General features: G+C 41.5%; 1 protein-coding gene across 1 annotated transcript in view; it reads left to right on the forward strand.

Moving 5' to 3' along the window:
- FNDC1 (fibronectin type III domain containing 1) overlaps positions 1–18,326 on the forward strand; it is a 150,364-nt gene extending 132,038 nt beyond the window's left edge. The window contains exons 16-20 of the mRNA XM_060241612.1: positions 4,934–5,013; positions 8,117–8,146; positions 12,610–12,771; positions 14,125–14,247; positions 17,210–18,326. Coding sequence (XP_060097595.1) covers positions 4,934–5,013; positions 8,117–8,146; positions 12,610–12,771; positions 14,125–14,247; positions 17,210–17,325 — 511 coding nt within the window. The 3' untranslated portion in view covers positions 17,326–18,326. The remainder of the gene's footprint in view (positions 1–4,933; positions 5,014–8,116; positions 8,147–12,609; positions 12,772–14,124; positions 14,248–17,209) is intronic.
- Positions 18,327–19,016: the final 690 nt, after the last annotated feature.

Genomic DNA, 19,016 nt, shown 5'->3' on the forward strand with positions numbered 1-19,016 from the left:
AAGTGATGTAAAATGTGTGGGGAGGGATTGGTTGGATTTAATGGTTTTAAAAGGTGATTTTAAAAATGTTTGTTTTACTTCATTAGCTGTTTTGGTGGCCCTTGTGAGGGCAGAAAGGCAGAATATAAATTTTGAATGAGAGATTGGATTTATACCCCACCTTTTACTTGGAGTCTCAGAGTGGCTTACAATCTCCTTCCCTCCATCTCATCACATGGTCTTCATACTGCACAGCAATTAGAGATGTCTGTGGGTACAGGTTATTATGAGCAGTGTTGCTAAATGCAGTTGTATTTTGTTTATCATAATCTTCACCTCTGCTATTCTTTGGTGGTTATGTGTGCTGCCAAGGCCTCCTGTTCTGCACATTAAGTGGCTTGTAAAATTGTATCACAAAAGTCAGGTGTTAGAAGGGATCTATATGACATCTAATACATTTAGGATATCTAGACTAGATTAATGCAATGTGTTCTGTATGTGGCTGCCCTTGAAGGTGACTTAAAATGTACAGTTGGTTCAAAATGCTGTAGTGCAGAGATGTTGAACTCATTTGCTATGAGGGCCAAATCTGACATAAATGTCACCTTGTTGGGCCGAACCATGCGTGCCATAAAATGTAGCATGAGGAACCGGAGATATAAATTTTATAAAGGTGATTTCAGATGTTGAATGCCAATAGTAGGGGAATGACAGTAGTGGACTTGATTGGATTAGGTGTGATATGCAGGGGGGGTAGTCAGTGTGGAGATACCAGTGTTGTAATGAGACAGGAAATCTAGGTCTCAATTACTTCCAGGAAAATTCAGTCCAGGAGGATGCAAAGTATAACTGGACATAAGGCTGACATTGGAAACCACAACATTCAGTTCCCCAAGCTGTGCTGTTTTGAGGAATTACCTCCAAATATGCAGATTCTCTGTAATGTGTCACTGGTGAATCTTTACCATTTTTAGCTTTAGACATCTTTACTGTGTTTATGTTGCAACTGATCTCTGATATACATGACCTTTTCCTTCAGTTTCAGGTTTCAATGCACAAGTAGTAGCTACCAAGGAAAGTGTAATTCTGGATAATGAGATGACAGTCATACCGGCAGTGGGAATATTTCTCCATTCCAGGATAGGTTGCCATATGTTGTATTTTTTCAAGTTTGACAACAGATTTAACTTTGCCATTGAGTTAACCGATGAGGAAGGCTCTTACATGACAAAATTCCTAGTTTTTGGTACCTTGAACATTTCCTTCTCAAAGAAACTTCAGCGAGATTGACACATCATAACCCCCTCCCACTATATACTGTGATCCATCATTCCAAAGCACATAGCCTAACATGGCGAGCTGGCTAAAGTTATTCATGATTTTGCCTATTGTGCCTACTGCTGTAATATCTTGCATGACCTGATGTAGTATCTTCTGATGACAAAATGATAATTCTTTGCATTCATCATAGACTTCTTAATGTTTATGGACTTCATTAATAATATCTGCCAAATTCTAGCTTTTCTTCTGTCCCTAAGAGAGCCAGTTTGGTGTAGTGGTTAAGTGTGTGGACTCTTATCTGGGAGAACTGGATTTGGTTTCCCACTGCTCCACTTGCAGCTACTGGAATGACCTTGGGTTAGCCATAGCTATCACAGGAGTTGTCCTTGAAAGGGCAGCTGCTGTGAGAGCCCTCTCAGCCCCACCCACCTCACAGGGTATCTGTTGTGGGGGGAGAAGATATAGGAGATTGTAAGCTGCTCTGAGTCTCTGACTCAGAGAGAAGGGCGGGCAGCATCGGCACAATGGCACATCGTGCCCCAGGCAGGTGCCCCCCGCTGCCCCCACCTACAACACTGCAACCCCCCAGGCTCTCTGCCACCCCTCTCAACACTGCAACCCCCCTCCTCTTCCCTTCCTGTCCCGTCCCTCCCCCCCCCCATGTGATCACAGCACGCTGTGGCTGTAGGACCCAGGCGTGGTGGGCTGTGATCACGCCTGGGTGGGTGGGAGGCAAAGGGATGGGAAGGGAAGGAGAGGTGGGCGGCGGCAGTGGTGCTGGTGGGTGGGCACCAGCAGGGGCGGGCACATGGGCAGTGGAAGAGGCAGGTGCTCCGCAGCCAGCAGTGCCCAGGCAGGGGGTGGGGAGGTGAAGGAAAGGGAAAGGAGAAACAGGTGTCAACAGCAGGTGGGCACGCGGGCAGGGGAGGAGACAGGCATGTCACTCCACTGCTGGCAGGATGTGGCATGCTGTGATATTGCGGAGGGGAAGCGACGGGAGGAAAAAGGGATGGGAAGGAGAGGGTGGGCGGTGGCAGTGGTGATGGCGGGTGTGCAGGCGGTGGAGGCAGACAAACTAGACGCTTGCCTGGAGCACTGGGATGAGGGGAGCCCAATTTGGCACCCCCACCCTCCCAGCGCTGTAAGCAACAGCTTAGTTTGCCTAGTAGGCGAGCCAGCCCTGTGGGCGGGGTATAAATCTGCAGTCTTCTTCTTCTAAGTGACTACACTAATATTTCAGTTATCATGGCTTTTATACAAAGATTTGGTATCATTTAAATAAAATTCCATTTTGGATTTTCAGTTTATCGTAACTGTTCACCCAGAGTTCTCAAACTGACATTGGGGGCTTTTTGTACACAACAGAATATGTACAAAATATGTCAGAATCTGTAGCTCAATGCAAGGAAGTGTGGATTCATAAACATTTTCGAGTCCCTTCTGAGAGGGAGAGCTGTGGTTGCCTTAATGCTTTTTAGTTGCTCTTGTAGGGTTTTTTTTGGGGGGTGGGGGTTTGCTTCAAGGGCATGGAGAGTTTCATAAATATATCTGTCCGTGTTATCTGTTGCAATGGTGTCTATAGGAAATCTAGAATATACCAAACAGTTCCTTTTTTGTATTGAACATACAAAGGATAATGTTCTAGTTTAGTAGGATATGCTGGAAGGGATTTGTAGCATGCAGTAACGACATAAAAATGATCATTGTCATCTTGGATTGATTTTTGACCTCTTTTATATTACTGACACAAGTCAATGAGACATTCAGATATTCTTTTTTCAATTTAGGTGAATGTTGTTTGACATGTTATCAGTAATTTGATGGAAACAAGTGTTTGTGTATTTTGCAGTATCAGTGGCAGCATATTGAATAGTGGCTGCTCTATTTATGCAAAAGTAGTCAGGGTGACTTTGCTTGGTGGAAGAATTTACACCTTCATCTTGTATATCGTTGCTTGTATCCTATGATGCATACTGCTGTTTTGTTGCTTTCACATGCTCATGCTACTCAGATCAAAGGTTTGCTCAATTTGTTAATTTTACTATTCTTTCATTGTACCATTTTACATTCTAAACCACTGCCTACCAGATAATTTTACTTCACTGTCATTGGTTCTTAAATCTGTACCATGTTGCATTCTGGGCCACTGCCTATCAGCTATGTATGGCTCTGCTCAACTATATATGGCTTTGCTCACTGTGCTGGATTCCTCGTCTGATGAAGTGTGCTTAAGAGCATACGAAAGCTTACGTTCTAAATAAAAATTGGTTGGTCTTAAAGGTGCAACAACTCCTGCTTTGTTCACCCTGCACATAAAGGCAGTGTTTTTTCTCAGCCCACTCCTTCCCTGCTAGCCCCCTGAGAACTCAGAATTTTGGTGCTGGAGGTATGGGACTTACGTGGAGAAATAGGCATGCAGCCCAGTGAAGAGGGAAATCTGGGAAAGCTATTTTTCCTCTTTTAACAGCAAAAATTCCATTAGCACAGGAATACTTGCAAATTGGTTGAGTCATTTTTAGTTGTGTTGGAGTTTCTTCATTGGTATTGCACATTCAATTGAAGTTCTGATTTGGTGGGATCTGGCAATATACTGATTTCAGCTGATCCTACTTGCATTTTTAAAGAGACAGTATTAATATATGACATTTCTCACAGGGTTGAAATGCTTTTGTACTGCTAGAAATTGAGGGGCTCTTCCCTGACTGCAGATGGATGACATTACATCCAAATACTGCTGGCCCATGGATATTCCCTTCTCATCAGCAAGCAGTACTTCAATGCTCACTTTTTTGTCTTCTCCATACAGACTTGCCATCCCATAATTCCCCCTTTGTGTACTGGAAAATACTCAACTGTTGAAAACATCACCTCACAAACACTAGAATCAGGCTGGATGCCATTGCCCCAAATATCTATTTGTTGCAATGATCTGTTTGTTTTACTTGAGATTCCTGCTGCTTGAGCACATGTCTTCAGAAAGCTGTTTTCATAGCATTCAAATTATTCAATAGAACACACAGGCTTTGTTACAGTGACTGGAGTCTTTGTTGAGTGTGCTACAGAGTGTTTGCTCCAGCTGCTACTCAGACTCTTCTCTCTGTACTCATGACCCATGGCCTGGAGCTGCATAGTCAGTTCCTTGTACAAAGGTGAGATCTTTGACATGACAGCAGTCCCTGTTGGATGAGGAAACCCTCATAAGACAAGGAAAGAAAACAACGGCATGTGGGGTCCTATACAAATGTAAATTGAACTAAGAATACTTGCACAGTCTTCAGTCCTGATGAATGTCTTCCCTGGCAGAAGTTAGTATTTCTGAAAATTCTGTAACATCACATCTGCCAATGATGTAAGGAGGGGAGAAAGGCATCTTTCAAAACTGTAACACAAAACAATTTTTAAAATTGTGTGTCTCATATTTACATTCCCCCAAAACACCTCTTCTATTCATATGTCAGTTCCTTCTGCCATGCTAGTCCCATCTCCATAAGCTGACATTTTCCAGACTCTGTTAGCTGTCTCAGGACTTCAGTGCCAAGCAAAACTTTGTGATGAAATCACAACATATGTTCCCTGAATTCAGCAGAACTCCCAGCAACTTGTTTCTGATGCCTAGAATTTATTGCAATTTTCATGGATGTTTGATTTTCCCATCTCCTTTTCTTTGCTATAGGTATTACTTTAAAGTCCAAGCAAAGAATCTTTATGGCTATGGACCCATAAGCTCATCGGTCTCCTTTGTTACAGAATCTGGTATGATGGCATAAAATTGTATTTTATACTTGAAATGGGATTTGTGGTAGAAGTCAGATTTGGTGCAAGTGCAAAATAACAGTTGTACATTCTCTACTGCAGTGATTTCAGAATCATTACATTTGATAATTCGATTCTATACAGTTGACCAAACCTTAGCTGAGCTCTTTCTTACAAGCTTCCATGGACTTGTCCAAAGCTATAAACAATTAGATTTGTCTGGAACTAGGGCCAAGTAATTTTTCAGTGGTTTTTGTAGCATACTGAGATTTGACACCTCATATTCACCTGAAGTCACAGGGTAGGTTGCTACAGTCAGGCCTTGAATTCAGCAGGAGCTCACAGGAGCGCCGCTCCTGAACCTTTCTGATGCCTCCCTCCTCCTCCCCACCTACCTACCTTGTCCATTGAATAGTAGGTGCAACTGCATAACAATCCCTGGATGAGCTCCACTGCCTATTTTTCTACAAAATGACCCCTGGCTACAGTTAATATCTAAAAATGTATTCTTAAAAGTACATAATTATAAAACTGTATGTTAAAAAGCCTAGAGTTCATCTAACAACTAAGGAAACCAAGGCAAGAGAGAATAAGGCTGTTTTCAAGAGTTGGAAAGAGCAAGTTAGTACAAATCCAAGAGGGAGGAAGCCTGCAGCTTAATTAATGTAGTCTTAGACCAAAATATGGCACAAGGTGGGATTTGTAGAGACAACATTGCATTTCAGGTCAGTAAACTGAGCTTTATAGCAAAATTAGAAGAGAAAAGCTGCACACTGGCTTTGGATTCATGCCAAAGAATCAAAGCCAAATTCTGTGTGGACTATGACCAAGCTCATACATCTGGTGATTCCAGTGGGGCCAGCTCTGAGAACACACTGGGCTGTTGCTGGGCTTTCAAAGAAACAGCCATATATGAACTGTTGCCTCCATGTGGGAACAGTACCTAAGTCCTGTGATCTGTATAATTATAGAGTCCCTATTTCCCTTTTTGCAGTCATGCCAATTATGTAGCAGTCATTTGTTCAGCTCACATGTAAAGGTGCTGTTTTTTGCACAAGAAGTGCATCTGCCTAAGCACTTCCATGTGTGAGACTAGCAATGACCCTAAGTACTCTTGGAGTTTGTCATGTGAGAGCTGCCAGATGTTATGAACTAGACTAGAAGATCAGGGCAAGAACTGGATTAGAGCCAGGCACATCTGATACAAAAGTGCTAGACCAGGAACAAAGTAATTCCAGAATCACTATAATTTGGCAGGCACCAAAATTTTATGGCATGGCAAAAAAGGCAGGTACCTGAACCAGGTGGCGGTTATTCACAGGTTCTCAGGTAGAATCCAAACAAATGTTTTAACAAGACATGTTTGGAGAAATGTACTGGAGCTCTCAAGAGTCAGTGATAGAACATGAAGTACCAATTGGTGGTCTGTTGCATAATCAGTGGATTAAACCCTTACCTAGTAAAAACAGGATGACCTTCCAGGGCTCCCATTTACCTCAGCTGAAAACAGGAATCAGAGGGTAATGTATCTTCTACAGCTTCTAAAACAGCAAGCCAAGTTTTAACAATTGTTCCTGAATGGCTAAATTGTTTTTAAAGTGGTCTTTGCTGTCCTGATAATAAGAGAATAGAAGATTACATTCAGCAGTAGGAAAGAGTAAGTTGCATGTGTTTTTGCTAGATTGGCAAAGCTTTTGAAAATCAGTTTATTAATTCTGAACAGTTGGAAATAATTTTCTCTAGGAAAAATTTAGGGAACAATTTTTCATTTCAATTCTCTTCCCCCTCCCCCTTCTCTATTGAAGCTTGTTTTCATTTCATTATACTGAACTTCTTTTGGAGGATAAGGACTTGAAAAAGTTGTGGGTTTTTTTAAGCATGGCTTGTTAAAGTCTAATTTTTCCATCTCATTTTTGCTTTTTTCATTTGGCATTTTTAAATAACAAAATACATTCATTCCTAAACTAACTCAGGATGCTTACTGCCTTCTATTGCCATAGTAGTACAACACCTTTCTAAAATACCTGCCCCACCCCAGGTTTTAATTTGATTTTAGACTTCCCGCCTTAGAATTCAAGCATACATTTGTCCCTCAAAATTAAGTTTTTGAAAGTAAAAGTAACACAAATAAACTGTAATGTGCAATTGTGTTACAGAGTATTTTTCTTTTCAAATATGTCATAAGGGCATATAACTTTCTCATTTTATTTCCATAAATATCTTGGCCTCTCTGAAAAGCTTCATACCATGTTCAGGACAGTTGTCCATAAAAGTAGAACAGGATTTTCCTTTTTTCAATTTTTATTTTGGTATCACTGTTCCTCATTCAAATTGGTACCCATCTTGCTGTTTCATATGCACAGGGCTATTTCTGATTATAATTTTCCCATGTAACTTGCTTGTCATTTCTGTGCTGAACTATTGCTTACTATCATTCTCTGTTCAGCCCACTGTACCCTATCCCCTGAAGAAGTATGCCTGCATAAGAAAGCTTAATTCTGAATAAAACTTTGTTGGTCTTAAAAGTGTAACTTGACTCCTACTTTGTTCTACTGCTTCAGACCACCATGGCTGCCCACTTGGATCTGTTCAAAGAGATGGCATGCTTCCTGCTATACTTAGTGTGGGGGCTAGGTCATCTTTTCCCATTCAAACTGCAGACTGACTGGCTGTTTTACATGATCTCAAGCTATTGATTAATAGATCAGAATTTTGTGTGCCTCTCCAATTCTGTGCAGCCAGCTTAATTGTGGGGAAAGCTTTTTATTTTTATGGATACACTGAGTTATTTAAGAAATTATTTAAGAAATTTGTGGCTGTGCTGAGGAGGACCCCTTTCATAACTGTGGACATTAAACTTTACTCCCAAATATAAAAGTCAAGTTAAGCCCTTGATACTTTTTTTTTTAAAAAAAGAATAATATTAAATACCTTTCTATACAACAACAGAACATTTTGGATTGACTGTGGTATATTTTACTTGGAATAAAAAAATACCCTATCAGTCAACTTATTCCTGTGCAAAATCCAGTTCATTTTGGCTTTAAGGGATATAAATCCTCAGAATAAACAATTCAGTTGCTTTCTTCTTCCCTTCTTACAGACAATCCCCTGCTTATTGTCAGACCACCAGGTAAGTGTTGCTGCTGTTTTTAGATATTATTTTGTCTTGAGCACTGCTAACCAGGGTGGCTGCTGCAGCTGGGAGCTGTGGCCCCGTGCTGGGGAGGCATGGGCCAGGCCAACTTGTTTTAGCCAAGCATAGTTAAATTCCTAGGTGTTATGAAACTTGTATTTATTTGTCTTTGCCTGTTGACATTAACACTATTATATTAGAGTGCTTGCTTTTTTGGTACTTTTTGACCTTTTCTATTTTAAATGTAATCTTTTTTTTTTTTAATTCAAACCTTACTGGGAGTAGGGTTGCCAAGTCCAATTCAAGAAATATCTGGGGACTTTGGAGGTGGAGCCAGGAGACTTTGGGGGTGGAGCCAGGAGACATTAGGGGTGGAGCCAAGATCAAGGCTGTGACGACCCTGAAGGGGGGGAGGGCCTCCAAACCAGGGGATCCCCTGCCCCCACCTGGGGATTGGCAACCCTACCGGCCAGCAGGGAAGGCGAGGAGGCAGCCAGGCCAATCTTTCCCAATCTCCTCGCCTCAAACAGCGGCCCCCAACACATTCGATTCCCTCCCTCACAAGGGGCGTTGCCAAGCAACCCCCTGAGGAGGGCAGGTGAAGAGGGGAGGAGTTGAGGCGTACCAGGGCGGAGAGGAGGGGTCGCTGCTGCTCTCTCGGGTTTACCCTGGCTCTGAGGGCTGGTGACTGGGCAGCTTGGCTCTGGGGGTGGTGGGTGGCGGCGGCGCGACGTCTCCCCTTCTTCTTCCGGGTGGGGCCTCCCCGCGGGCTCAAGCCTCGGTTTAGCGAAGGTGGCGGCGATTCCACTACTGCTGCGCACGCACACCACGACGACAGCAGCCTCCTCCTTTTTCTTCCCCCTCCTTTTGCCTTTCTCAACACCGCCCCTCCCTTTCCTTCTGCCTCCTCCTCCTCCCGCCACGGCTCAGTTCAGCGCCGCCGCCTCCTTCTCCGGCGGAGAAGCGAAGCACGTCCCCCTTGCTCCTCAGGGTCCTAGAAGGACCCAGATTTGGGGCTCGCCACGCTTCTCCATAGCTGCTCCTCAGGCTGAGCCCATCTCGGAGGAGCAGCTACGGAGAAGAGGCGGCAGCAGCGCAGCAGCGTCGCCCGCTCCTTGGCGCCGTTTCCCACCCTTCCCCCGCTTCCATTGGGGGGGGCGGGGTAGAGGCTGGAAAAACTGGGGTCCCCCGCCAGAGCGGGAGGGTTGGGACCCCTAACTGGGAGCTTTCTGTATTCTTCAGGTTCAGTGGCAGAACTGGACTTACAATAAAAAGGGTCTCTGCTAAGGGAATCAAAGGGTGAAGGGAAGGGTAACTTCAGCCCCGCCCCCCCCCCAAATCAGTAATGCAAACTCCACAAATCTAGGTTGGTGGCATTGGTAAACCCCATCCACCCAGTGGTTAAGTGAGGTGGGGAAAGGAGCAGAAAACGTATGGGCCAGGGCAGTCAGCAGCCCAGAGAAGGGGCCCTGTGACTGATTCCTCCCATTCCAGGGCCCGCTGCTGCTGTGGCAGGTGTTCAAAGCCAGTTTGTCAGGTCCACAACCACATGCCATCAGTAGCCTGCTTAGAAAATTAAATATATTTTTAAAAGCTTAAAATAAAACATGCGTAAAACATTAGTACTCGTAGGTCTTAAAGGTGCTTTCTTTGTATCTCTCCCATGGGATCCAGGGACAAAGGACAGGAAGGGTCCGGCTCTTTCTTTCCTTTCCCAGGAAACTAGGAGGGAGGGAGCCTTAGCCAATAGAAGGAAGAGAGGCTTGTATCAGTAGCTCTACTGTGCAATTGAGGGTGCCTGGCAAAGTAAGCTCTCCTTCCCCCCCTTCCTCTCCAAGGGAGGAACCTCAGCCAATGGAGAAAATAGAAGTTTTGCTGTGTAGCTCCTGTGCTACTGAGCAAGCCTTGCAAAGCAAGTTGTTATGCAGAAGGAAGCTAGAGATAGGGAGAAGGAAGCAGATGACAGTCTGTTGCTCGGGGGCCTGATAGGAGCCCTCCGAGGGCTGATTCGGCCCCCAGGCTGCATGTTTGACACCTCTGCTCTATGCAGCTTTTATTGACCTTTGTGTGTTTTTGAATGTAAAGAAATCATCCCCCCCAAAAAAGGGCGGTGACCTTAGAAATTAATTAAGAGTGGGGATGTGTCCAGAAGGGAAAGGATTACATCTCTCCCTTCCCCATAATTCTATTGAAAGTAGCTTTTTCTCATCTAAATAGTCTGGTGGGCCTATTTTGTGTGTACTGTGGAGTTTACACCTCAGTTTTGCAACATGAGGCCCAGAAATTCTAGCTAGGGCCCTGTGTGAACCCAGTATGAATGTACAGCATGGCCAAGAGAATATTGCTGTCTGCTGGTGCTGACATGGCTGAAATACACAGCATCCTTGGCACAGGAGTACACTGGGAGTCAGCTCCTGATAGGGATATTTTGCAGTATTCCCAGGATTCCCTGAGGGAAGGAGATTTTTAAAATCACTCTTTTGAAAGTGTTAATCTACCTGATATCTAATAGGTATAAATGAAAATGTGAACCAAAATATTATGCTATACTATATTACAGGGGTGATCAATGGTAACTTTCCAGATGTTTTTTGCCTACAACTCCTATCAGCCCCAGCCAGCATGGCCAATGTTATGTTTTAAGATTGTTATGTTTTAAGATTATAATTTGGAATGTTAAAAATTGCTCAGTGTTTTCACATTTAATATTAAAAACTTTGCTAGTGCCAAATAATTCTCTCAAGCAAGCTGAGTATATATAATAAAAAGCATATGGGATGTTTTGCAGCAGCAACTGTTGCAAACTTTGCTAGATTTCAGTGAGATTTCTTCAGGGGACTGCCGTGCTGATGAATAGCAAGGGAATGCTGAGCACTGTGATACAAATGCATTGTGTAGTTTTCTTTCCATGAACACTTCATTGTTTTATGTGTATAGAGTATATTCTGACTGAAATGTTGGCAAAAATGGCACGTGAGAAACTTTACACACAAAAGAAATCCTATTAAGCTCAAATCATTTGTAGAAAACTCATTTTCAGTAGAATTAAATAGGACCATTCTTGCATGTTATTCATGATGTTTTGCATTTATAGGATTATTGCATGTTTCTTTATAGGGACAAAGAATCTTTTAAGAGGAAGGACATACCAAATCCCCCCACTTTAAAAATGTGGTTCCCATGCTTTGAAACAGTTGCTAGTCACATAAGAGACAGAACACACAGGGACTACTTTGAAACAAATAAAGAAACAACTTTCACACCTGAATTTTCCATCCAGAAGATTCCCTTTTCTGTTGCATGAGTAAAATTACAAAGCAATTATTAAAACAAGATAGACTTTATCATTTGATCTGTTTACAGCTTGAGTGGGCACTGGCTGTTTTTATAGCCCAATCCACACCTGAGTAAACTGAAATTATTAAATTTTAAATCTCTAGTGCCTATTGTCTGATCACAAAATCTGCTACAGGAAGAGGGACCCTGTGCTGGTATACTCTATCAAGAGTAAAATGTTTAAAATCTAACTTCTAAAATTGCAGTACATTTGCAAAAAATAAAAAGACCTTCTTCTGAGCAGCTGTGCTTTTCCTTGCTCTTTCAGACCCCTTCCCTCAAATTTGCATTTGTGCTGCATATATTCTTTCCAGAGGGCATTCGATGCAGTTAATTCCCATATTGAACTAAATTCTTATTAAGCAATTACATGGCAATGACTCTGTTTTGAGTGTACGGCCATGCCCTGAACAAAATAATAATAACCGTAAAAGGGCAAGGGAGTGTAAATTGAAAGCCAGCACAAAATATCAGAGAATAGTTCTGATTGCTCATTACACTGATTCCTCCCTGCCTGTACTTTTGACTGCTACTTCATCCTCTGGCTGGGAAACAAAGTTCCCTACAGGTGGGTGTTCAAAATGAAAGGAGGTTATACCACTTGCGGCTCAGCACCCATTGCAGGATGGAGAAGGACACAGCAACTAAAACAGGCTAATGAGTAGGGAGGTGCAAGAAAGACTGAGACCGATTTTCCACTCACCCTACGCCGCTCTGACGTTCCTCTTTTCAGCGTGGCGTCCTTCCGATTTCCCACTCTCTACCCCAGGGCTTCAGCAAAGCTTGGCATTTTTGCACGGCAAAGAGAAACTGGTTTTTAGTTGTTTCTCTTTGCCTTGCAAAAACACCGATGCAAATTGAAGCCTGGGGCAGATAGTGGGGAATCGGAAGGACGTCACGCTGAAAAGAGGAACGTCAGAGCAGCGTAGGGTGAGTGCAAAATTGGTCATATTAAATATGAGGATTAGGAGGTAATCCTAAATTCACTTGGAAGAAAACTGTATTAAATGAACAGACTTTAGGAGATGCACTTAGGACCCAGGTAAATGTGCTCAGGGTCCGGATGCTAAGTTTTCTTACAATAGAACAACAAGTTCAGTGTAATCTTTAATGTTGCATTTCAGGTGGTGAACCGATCTGGATCCCATTCACCTTTAAGTATGATCCCACATACTCTGAATGCAGTGGCAAACAATATGTGAAACGGACGTGGTATCGGAAATTTGTAGGTGTTGTCCTTTGTAATTCTTTGAGATACAAGATATACCTCAGTGATGACCTAAGAGGTATGTATTTTATAGTGATCATACTAAATGGATCATTTCATTAAGGACTGGCTATATTCTCATTTGCAGGAATTTTGTTGTGTAGAGAAACATTCAATCATGCATTCTAATATGATACAGCCTGAACACAGGTTTACTGTCTTGATGAGAACTAAACCATTATGCATGTGTAGTCACTGTTTAATTATATCATCTCTATAATGGTTTGAGTTCTTAAAAGAGAAATCCATTAATATGCTTGAAAATTATTTAGGCTTATATTTACTAAAAGGCTGCTCCCATTTTGGCAACTTAATATTATTAAAGGAAATACTAGAGCAGAGTAAACACATTTCTTAGATGAAAACAACTCAAAATAAATAGAAGCCCTCCAGAGAACAATAGATACAATATCAAGGTTTGGTTCAATTTACTCCCTTCCCCCCACACCGCATTATCCTGAGGAGTGTATCCTGTCTTCTTTGATCTATAAGGGGATGAGAAAGTGCAGTCCTGTTGCAATTGCACTGAATGCAATGGTCAAATCTTCAGCCCTGAAAGCAATGGCAGAAATATTAGTGCATTTAGAAAAGGCTTTGAACCCAAGTTCTTAGCTAGTAGGGGACATACAAATCTGTTTTACTGAATACAGGAATATTAGGCAACATGAGATTTGTTTCTTGATTTTTCAAATTGTTTCAGTAGATTTTCTTATTTAATATTTATCCTTTTAAAGAAATATATATAAATATCAAATCTCACTTTAGAGATCACTACCCATCATGTTGAGATTAATTTTCTGTCTGAGCCTCTACTTGCCCTTCCATTACAGAGGTATCTATGTTATGATTGGCTGTTGAGACAAACTACATCAGATGCTTCTTACATTCTTAAAGAGCCATATGAGGATGCACAGAAATTTGTATAAGATTTTTAATGCATTTCTAAACATTAACAGAACTCAACCCTTTATATGAAAACCTATTGCTGCTAGCCTTAACAGAATGTCTTTACATGAGTTAAGCAAAACAAGGCCACAGCAGTTCATTTACCCAATTTAGAAGCTTTGAAGAAGGGATCTTCTCTACCAAGAATATGTTTGGTACTGCTGGTTCTGATCTATATATTGAAGGGCAATGAGGAGGGACATACAGGAACCTTTCCCTCTCTCAAGCAGATAGTAGGCGTTGTCTATCTTTGTGATGGTTTGTAAGGTGCAAGATCACAGAGAGCAAGATTTTTCATAAAAAGCACCCCTTGGCATTTGAGGAACCTCATCCAGTGTGGGTAATTATGGGCAGAAGTCTCTTTTTGCACATCCTCCAATTGAGTTGGAGCAATTATAAGTTCTTAACTACTGATATTACTTTTCAGATACATTCTACAGCATTGGGGATAGTTGGGGAAGAGGTGAAGATCATTGCCAGTTTGTGGACTCACATTTGGATGGAAGGACAGGGCCACAATCATATGTTGAAGCTCTGCCTACTATTCAAGGTAAAAGAGAAAGTGAGAGGAAATGTATTTAATGCTGGGGAGCTTCGTTATACACTTTGTAGATTGGATTCTAAGCTGCTTGTGCTATGGTTCTCAAACAAAACTGTAGTCAAGGAATGCACCATGCCAATCATTAAGTTAGTTCTGTGCTGCAAATGGTTACTTCAAAGTCATAGGATAATACAATGCTTTGCTTCTAAACAAGGGTGGATAATCCAGCTGTGCATGGAGAGTTCTAAGAAGCAGAAATATGAAACACGAAAATGTGGAATTGGCACTGCAGTCAGCATTTTAGAGAATGTACCACATATGTGGGAAAAAATGCTGACAATCTACTAATGTTTTCAACAGTCAAAAATCTTTCTACAGATAAAGAAGTATTGTTACTTAGATCAGTGTACACGTGTCAAGGCTGTAATGGCAAAGCCATCCCCTTGCTAGCTTGAAATGAATGTGTAATTTGGGCACTTGTATACTTGCGATCTTAGCCTGTGTATTACCAAGGCCCAGATTCAGATCAACACTTGGAAAAATGAGGGGGGGGGACTTTTAAATCACATTAATCTATGCAGTACAGTAGAGCAAAATAAAAATTGCAGAATGGAAAAATGGGAAACAACAAATAAAGCACAAAAACTTTTCCCTAGAGAACCTGCCTGCCTAAGAAGGAGAAGGAGACATATGAGACTGTTCCTCTAGAGAAGTAGGGGAAAGGGGAGTTGTCCTCAGCAGTGAAGAAGCTTCTTCAAAAACTGAAACTGGTCAGGTTGGGGAGGGAAGTGCAGGGACAGATCCATTTAGTGGAGATTGGAGGGATGAAGTGCCAACCATAAGGCTGGGTATCAGGATAAGTAAAAAACTTACCAAAAATTGGGGCGGAGAGGTAACTATTTATACCTTTTGGGGGGGATGAGGAGGGGAAGGGAATAATCGGAATGTGAGGATAATAAAAATGATCTTTCAAAAATGAGCCAGCCTGAAAAGAAATCCTTTGTCTATTTGGTAGAGGAGAATTTTCTGCTTCTGCATGGAGCGTGTCTAAATGTTCTTTTGGGGAGATATGGAAGTTAGATATGGCTGGGTACTTAAGATTGGGTAAGGGCAGAAATAATTGAGATGGGGGAAAGTTGCTGGCTGTCACTTACTGTTTTGGAAATCTGGGTCATTAGTTTGGATCAAATTATCTGGGAGGCAGTTATAAGGCCCTTGAAGGAAATGGCCCTTGACTGAATTCTTGTTAGAGTGGGGTTTTGCTTGATTGATAGAGGAGCTGCCCTGCATTCCTTTCCTCTTCTGGCAAGACTCACTGCCTTTTGATATCACTTCAATTCAGGCTCCTTCTCTCAATTCCAGGCTCACACTGTGGTGTACACCAGGAGGCTAAGTGTTTCAGGGGTATCACTATCAAATATTGATCTTTTTTCAGTATTCACTCCTTGCCAGCTGATTTCTTATCCTAATTTTGATCTCGAGATCTAAGGTTTCACCCTCCTCGCTAGTTTGCTGCTTGAATGAACCAGTTATTTTGCCATTTGTATCCATTACAAGGAAATCACATTTTCACAGCTGCCAAATCACATCTCTTTGTCACTGTGAAAAGGGTATACTTTTCCTATCTAATCCTATAGAATACTTTGTGGAATGGTCTGGGCACTGAATGCTACTGTTCAGATAACTGATAATAAGTAATGCAGTTTCATCATGCCTATGCCTAGTTTCAAACTTCTTAAAATTTAAGAATGTTAAAAAATCTCGTTTTGGCCCCAGTAATGTCTGTCTCTTCACTCTGCCCTTTCATTTAATGAACTTCGCTACAATTGATGAAGGGGAAGCTTTGTGTGTGCATGATGGAGAATATTTTGTTTTGAACCAGTGCTGAACTGATAAAATGAAAGATTTCAGCAGAGTGAAAGATTTCAGAATGGGATATTTGTTGTTCAAACTAACATGTTTCTGAGCCAGACCTTGAGTACGGAATCCCAATGGCAGATCACTAAGATATCGATGCCAGGATTTATTTATAGTCGGCAGCAGTGTCCTTTTAGATTTTCCCTTGAAATATATGCTTACTTTCTGTAGGACCATGTTTAACTCCTGCCAAACTACTGGAAGATTAAAGTGAGGCCTAAACTGTACTCAAGGAGAAGATATTCTTTACCTGTGCATCTTCCTGGTCTCTCTGGGTACAGGAAAGGCATTAAATACTGACATCCAAGGGGCCAGATAGTGTGCCATGTGCACTCAAATTGACATGGTGGACAGGCAGGATTAAGGCTAAGTAAACAGACACAAAACTGTGGAAAATAACAAAAAAAGAATAAATGATACTGAAAAAACTATGATGCAACTTTAAACTGAAACAGCAGACTTAGAGCAAAGCTCTTAGAAAATTCTGTGTAATTATAATGAATAAATGAAAAAGCAAACTCTACAGTATAGCAAACAATAAATCCAAGTCATAAATCTCTAAACTTCACAACTCCAACATTAATAGTCCATATCTGTGCACATGTCAGTTTCCAGCTTCTGAAGCTTCAAAGGCAATCCGGCTTCTGTGACAAGGTGAATTAAATGCTAGTGCTCACAACAATTCTGTAGTCATTCACACTCAAGGCACTTAGAAAAGTTCTTTCATTTCTCCAATGAGCCGAAATAAAGGCTTCTCATATCAGATAAAATTTCAAAATGCTAGCGGGTGCAGAAAAAAGCCTCTGACGGGAACGCGCATGTTTTGCCGTTTGTGACAAACCCTTTATCAAAGAGGCATCTCCCACTTGTCAGCTTACCCACAGATCACTCACACAGCACTAGGCAGGATTAAGGTTAAGGCAGGATATAACATTTCAAATGATTGTCAACAGGTTTAGACCTTGTTCTTTCTCATACAGCTTTATCTTCTCTGTCATTATGAGATAGTTCGGTCAATGCAGCTGCTGATCTTGACATTTTGGCTCCTTTGCAGGTTATTATCGCCAATATCGACAAGAGCCCGTATCGTTTGGTCGCATTGGATATATGACACCCTATTACTATGTTGGCTGGTATGAGTGTGGTGTACCCATTCCAGGGAAATGGTAACTGTGCTACAAACTTCCTATGATTCTTAAGCAAAGTACACCAAGCTGTGCCTTTTGAATGACTTATTGGAGGACTCTGAGCAGCTGGTCTGGAAAAAGAAAGGCAGAGGAAAGCATGGAAAGGAGGACACAAACAGTGACTTAATAGACATCAGTGAAACTGAATACTATACAGGCTTTTGTCAACCTAAGTCTATACTGTTGCTTGATTACTCTGCTTCAGAACACAAATGGGATTTAAATTTGATGTCCTTCCTTCCTTTTCTTTGCCTTTAAAGGCATGGAGACATGGCTTCAACAGGTGCTACATGGTGCTCAGTAAACCTAATGTATTTGGCTAGCTATGAAAAATTGGAATTGTATCTCACAAGGAATGACTTAAGCATGCTGTGCTTGCATTATGGAATGCTAACCACTTTCCACTCTATTAATGGAATTCTCTGTTGTCTTCCATGGGGCAAAGTCTTACACTTGAGAATATTGCTGTTCAGTAATGACGTGTTACTCAACATCTATGAAAACCAGTCAGTGTCACTCAAGACTTTTCCTGTGGATTTGCACATTGTAGGACAGAACACCAGGTCACTATGTAAATTCAACTTAAAAAAATATAGTAGTACTGTATGCTTGCAAAGGATGTTTTAGGAGCTGAGGTTTTCTTATTGATTTAGGTAAATATGTTTATGGGATGATGATTTATGTAAAAGGTGCTATTAATTAACATGTCTTTTAAATTTTTATTCTGTGAAAAATATACACAATTCAGTAACCATGTAAAGACCCATGCTTCTCTTCTTATGAGTAAAGTTGTAATGATGCTGATATTTGTATAAAGTAGAAGAATTCTGCATCAGGCTTTCTATCAAGTGATGTTTCAATGTGGTTGAAGTATTTGCATCATATATTAACATGAGCCCAACCAAAGTACCAATTCAGTGACATAACAATGTAGAGGTTAAATTCAAATTTAATTCTTTTTAATAAAGTTCACCAGCCACTGAAGCTGTGATGTAGTGAGACTGGCACTCACTGACATTAATTGTACATTTACTTGGGAGTAGGTTACATAGAATTTGGTGAAATTTGCAAACATGATCAGGCTGCATATTTGTTTAAATTCAAGACTTGGTCTGAGCAGGGTTGAAGATCTAAAATCTTAGTCTTTCTTGTATTTCCCTTTTGTTTCTTGGACTAAATGAACACAAAGTACTATGAAATTATTTCTGTTATCCCATGGGTTTTTTAGACATATTTTTCATTAATGGTAACCTTTATGCCATGCAGCAAACTACTTTTGTAATAGAAGAGTGCAGTTCTATGACATACAGGTTGGATGTTCAAACTTCAGTGCAAGCTCCATGCATGAATTTAAGAAGAAGAAGATATTGGATTTATATCCCGCCCTTCACTCCGAAGAGTCTCAGAGCGGCTCACAATCTCCTTTACCTTCCTCCCCCACAACAGACACCCTGTGAGGTGGGTGGGTCTGGAGAGGGCTCTCACAGCAGCTGCCCTTTCAAGGACAACCTCTGCCAGAGCTACGGCTGACCCAAGGTCATGCTAGCAGGTGCAAGTGGAGGAGTGAGGAATCAAACCCAGTTCTCCCAGATAAGAGTCCGCACACTTAACCACTACATCAAACTGGCTCTTAAGTAGCTGTTTAAGTAAGAAAGATTATGAAATATCACTCCA

This window comes from Heteronotia binoei, chromosome 1 (assembly GCF_032191835.1).
Source record: "Heteronotia binoei isolate CCM8104 ecotype False Entrance Well chromosome 1, APGP_CSIRO_Hbin_v1, whole genome shotgun sequence".
Lineage (NCBI taxonomy): Eukaryota > Metazoa > Chordata > Lepidosauria > Squamata > Gekkonidae > Heteronotia > Heteronotia binoei.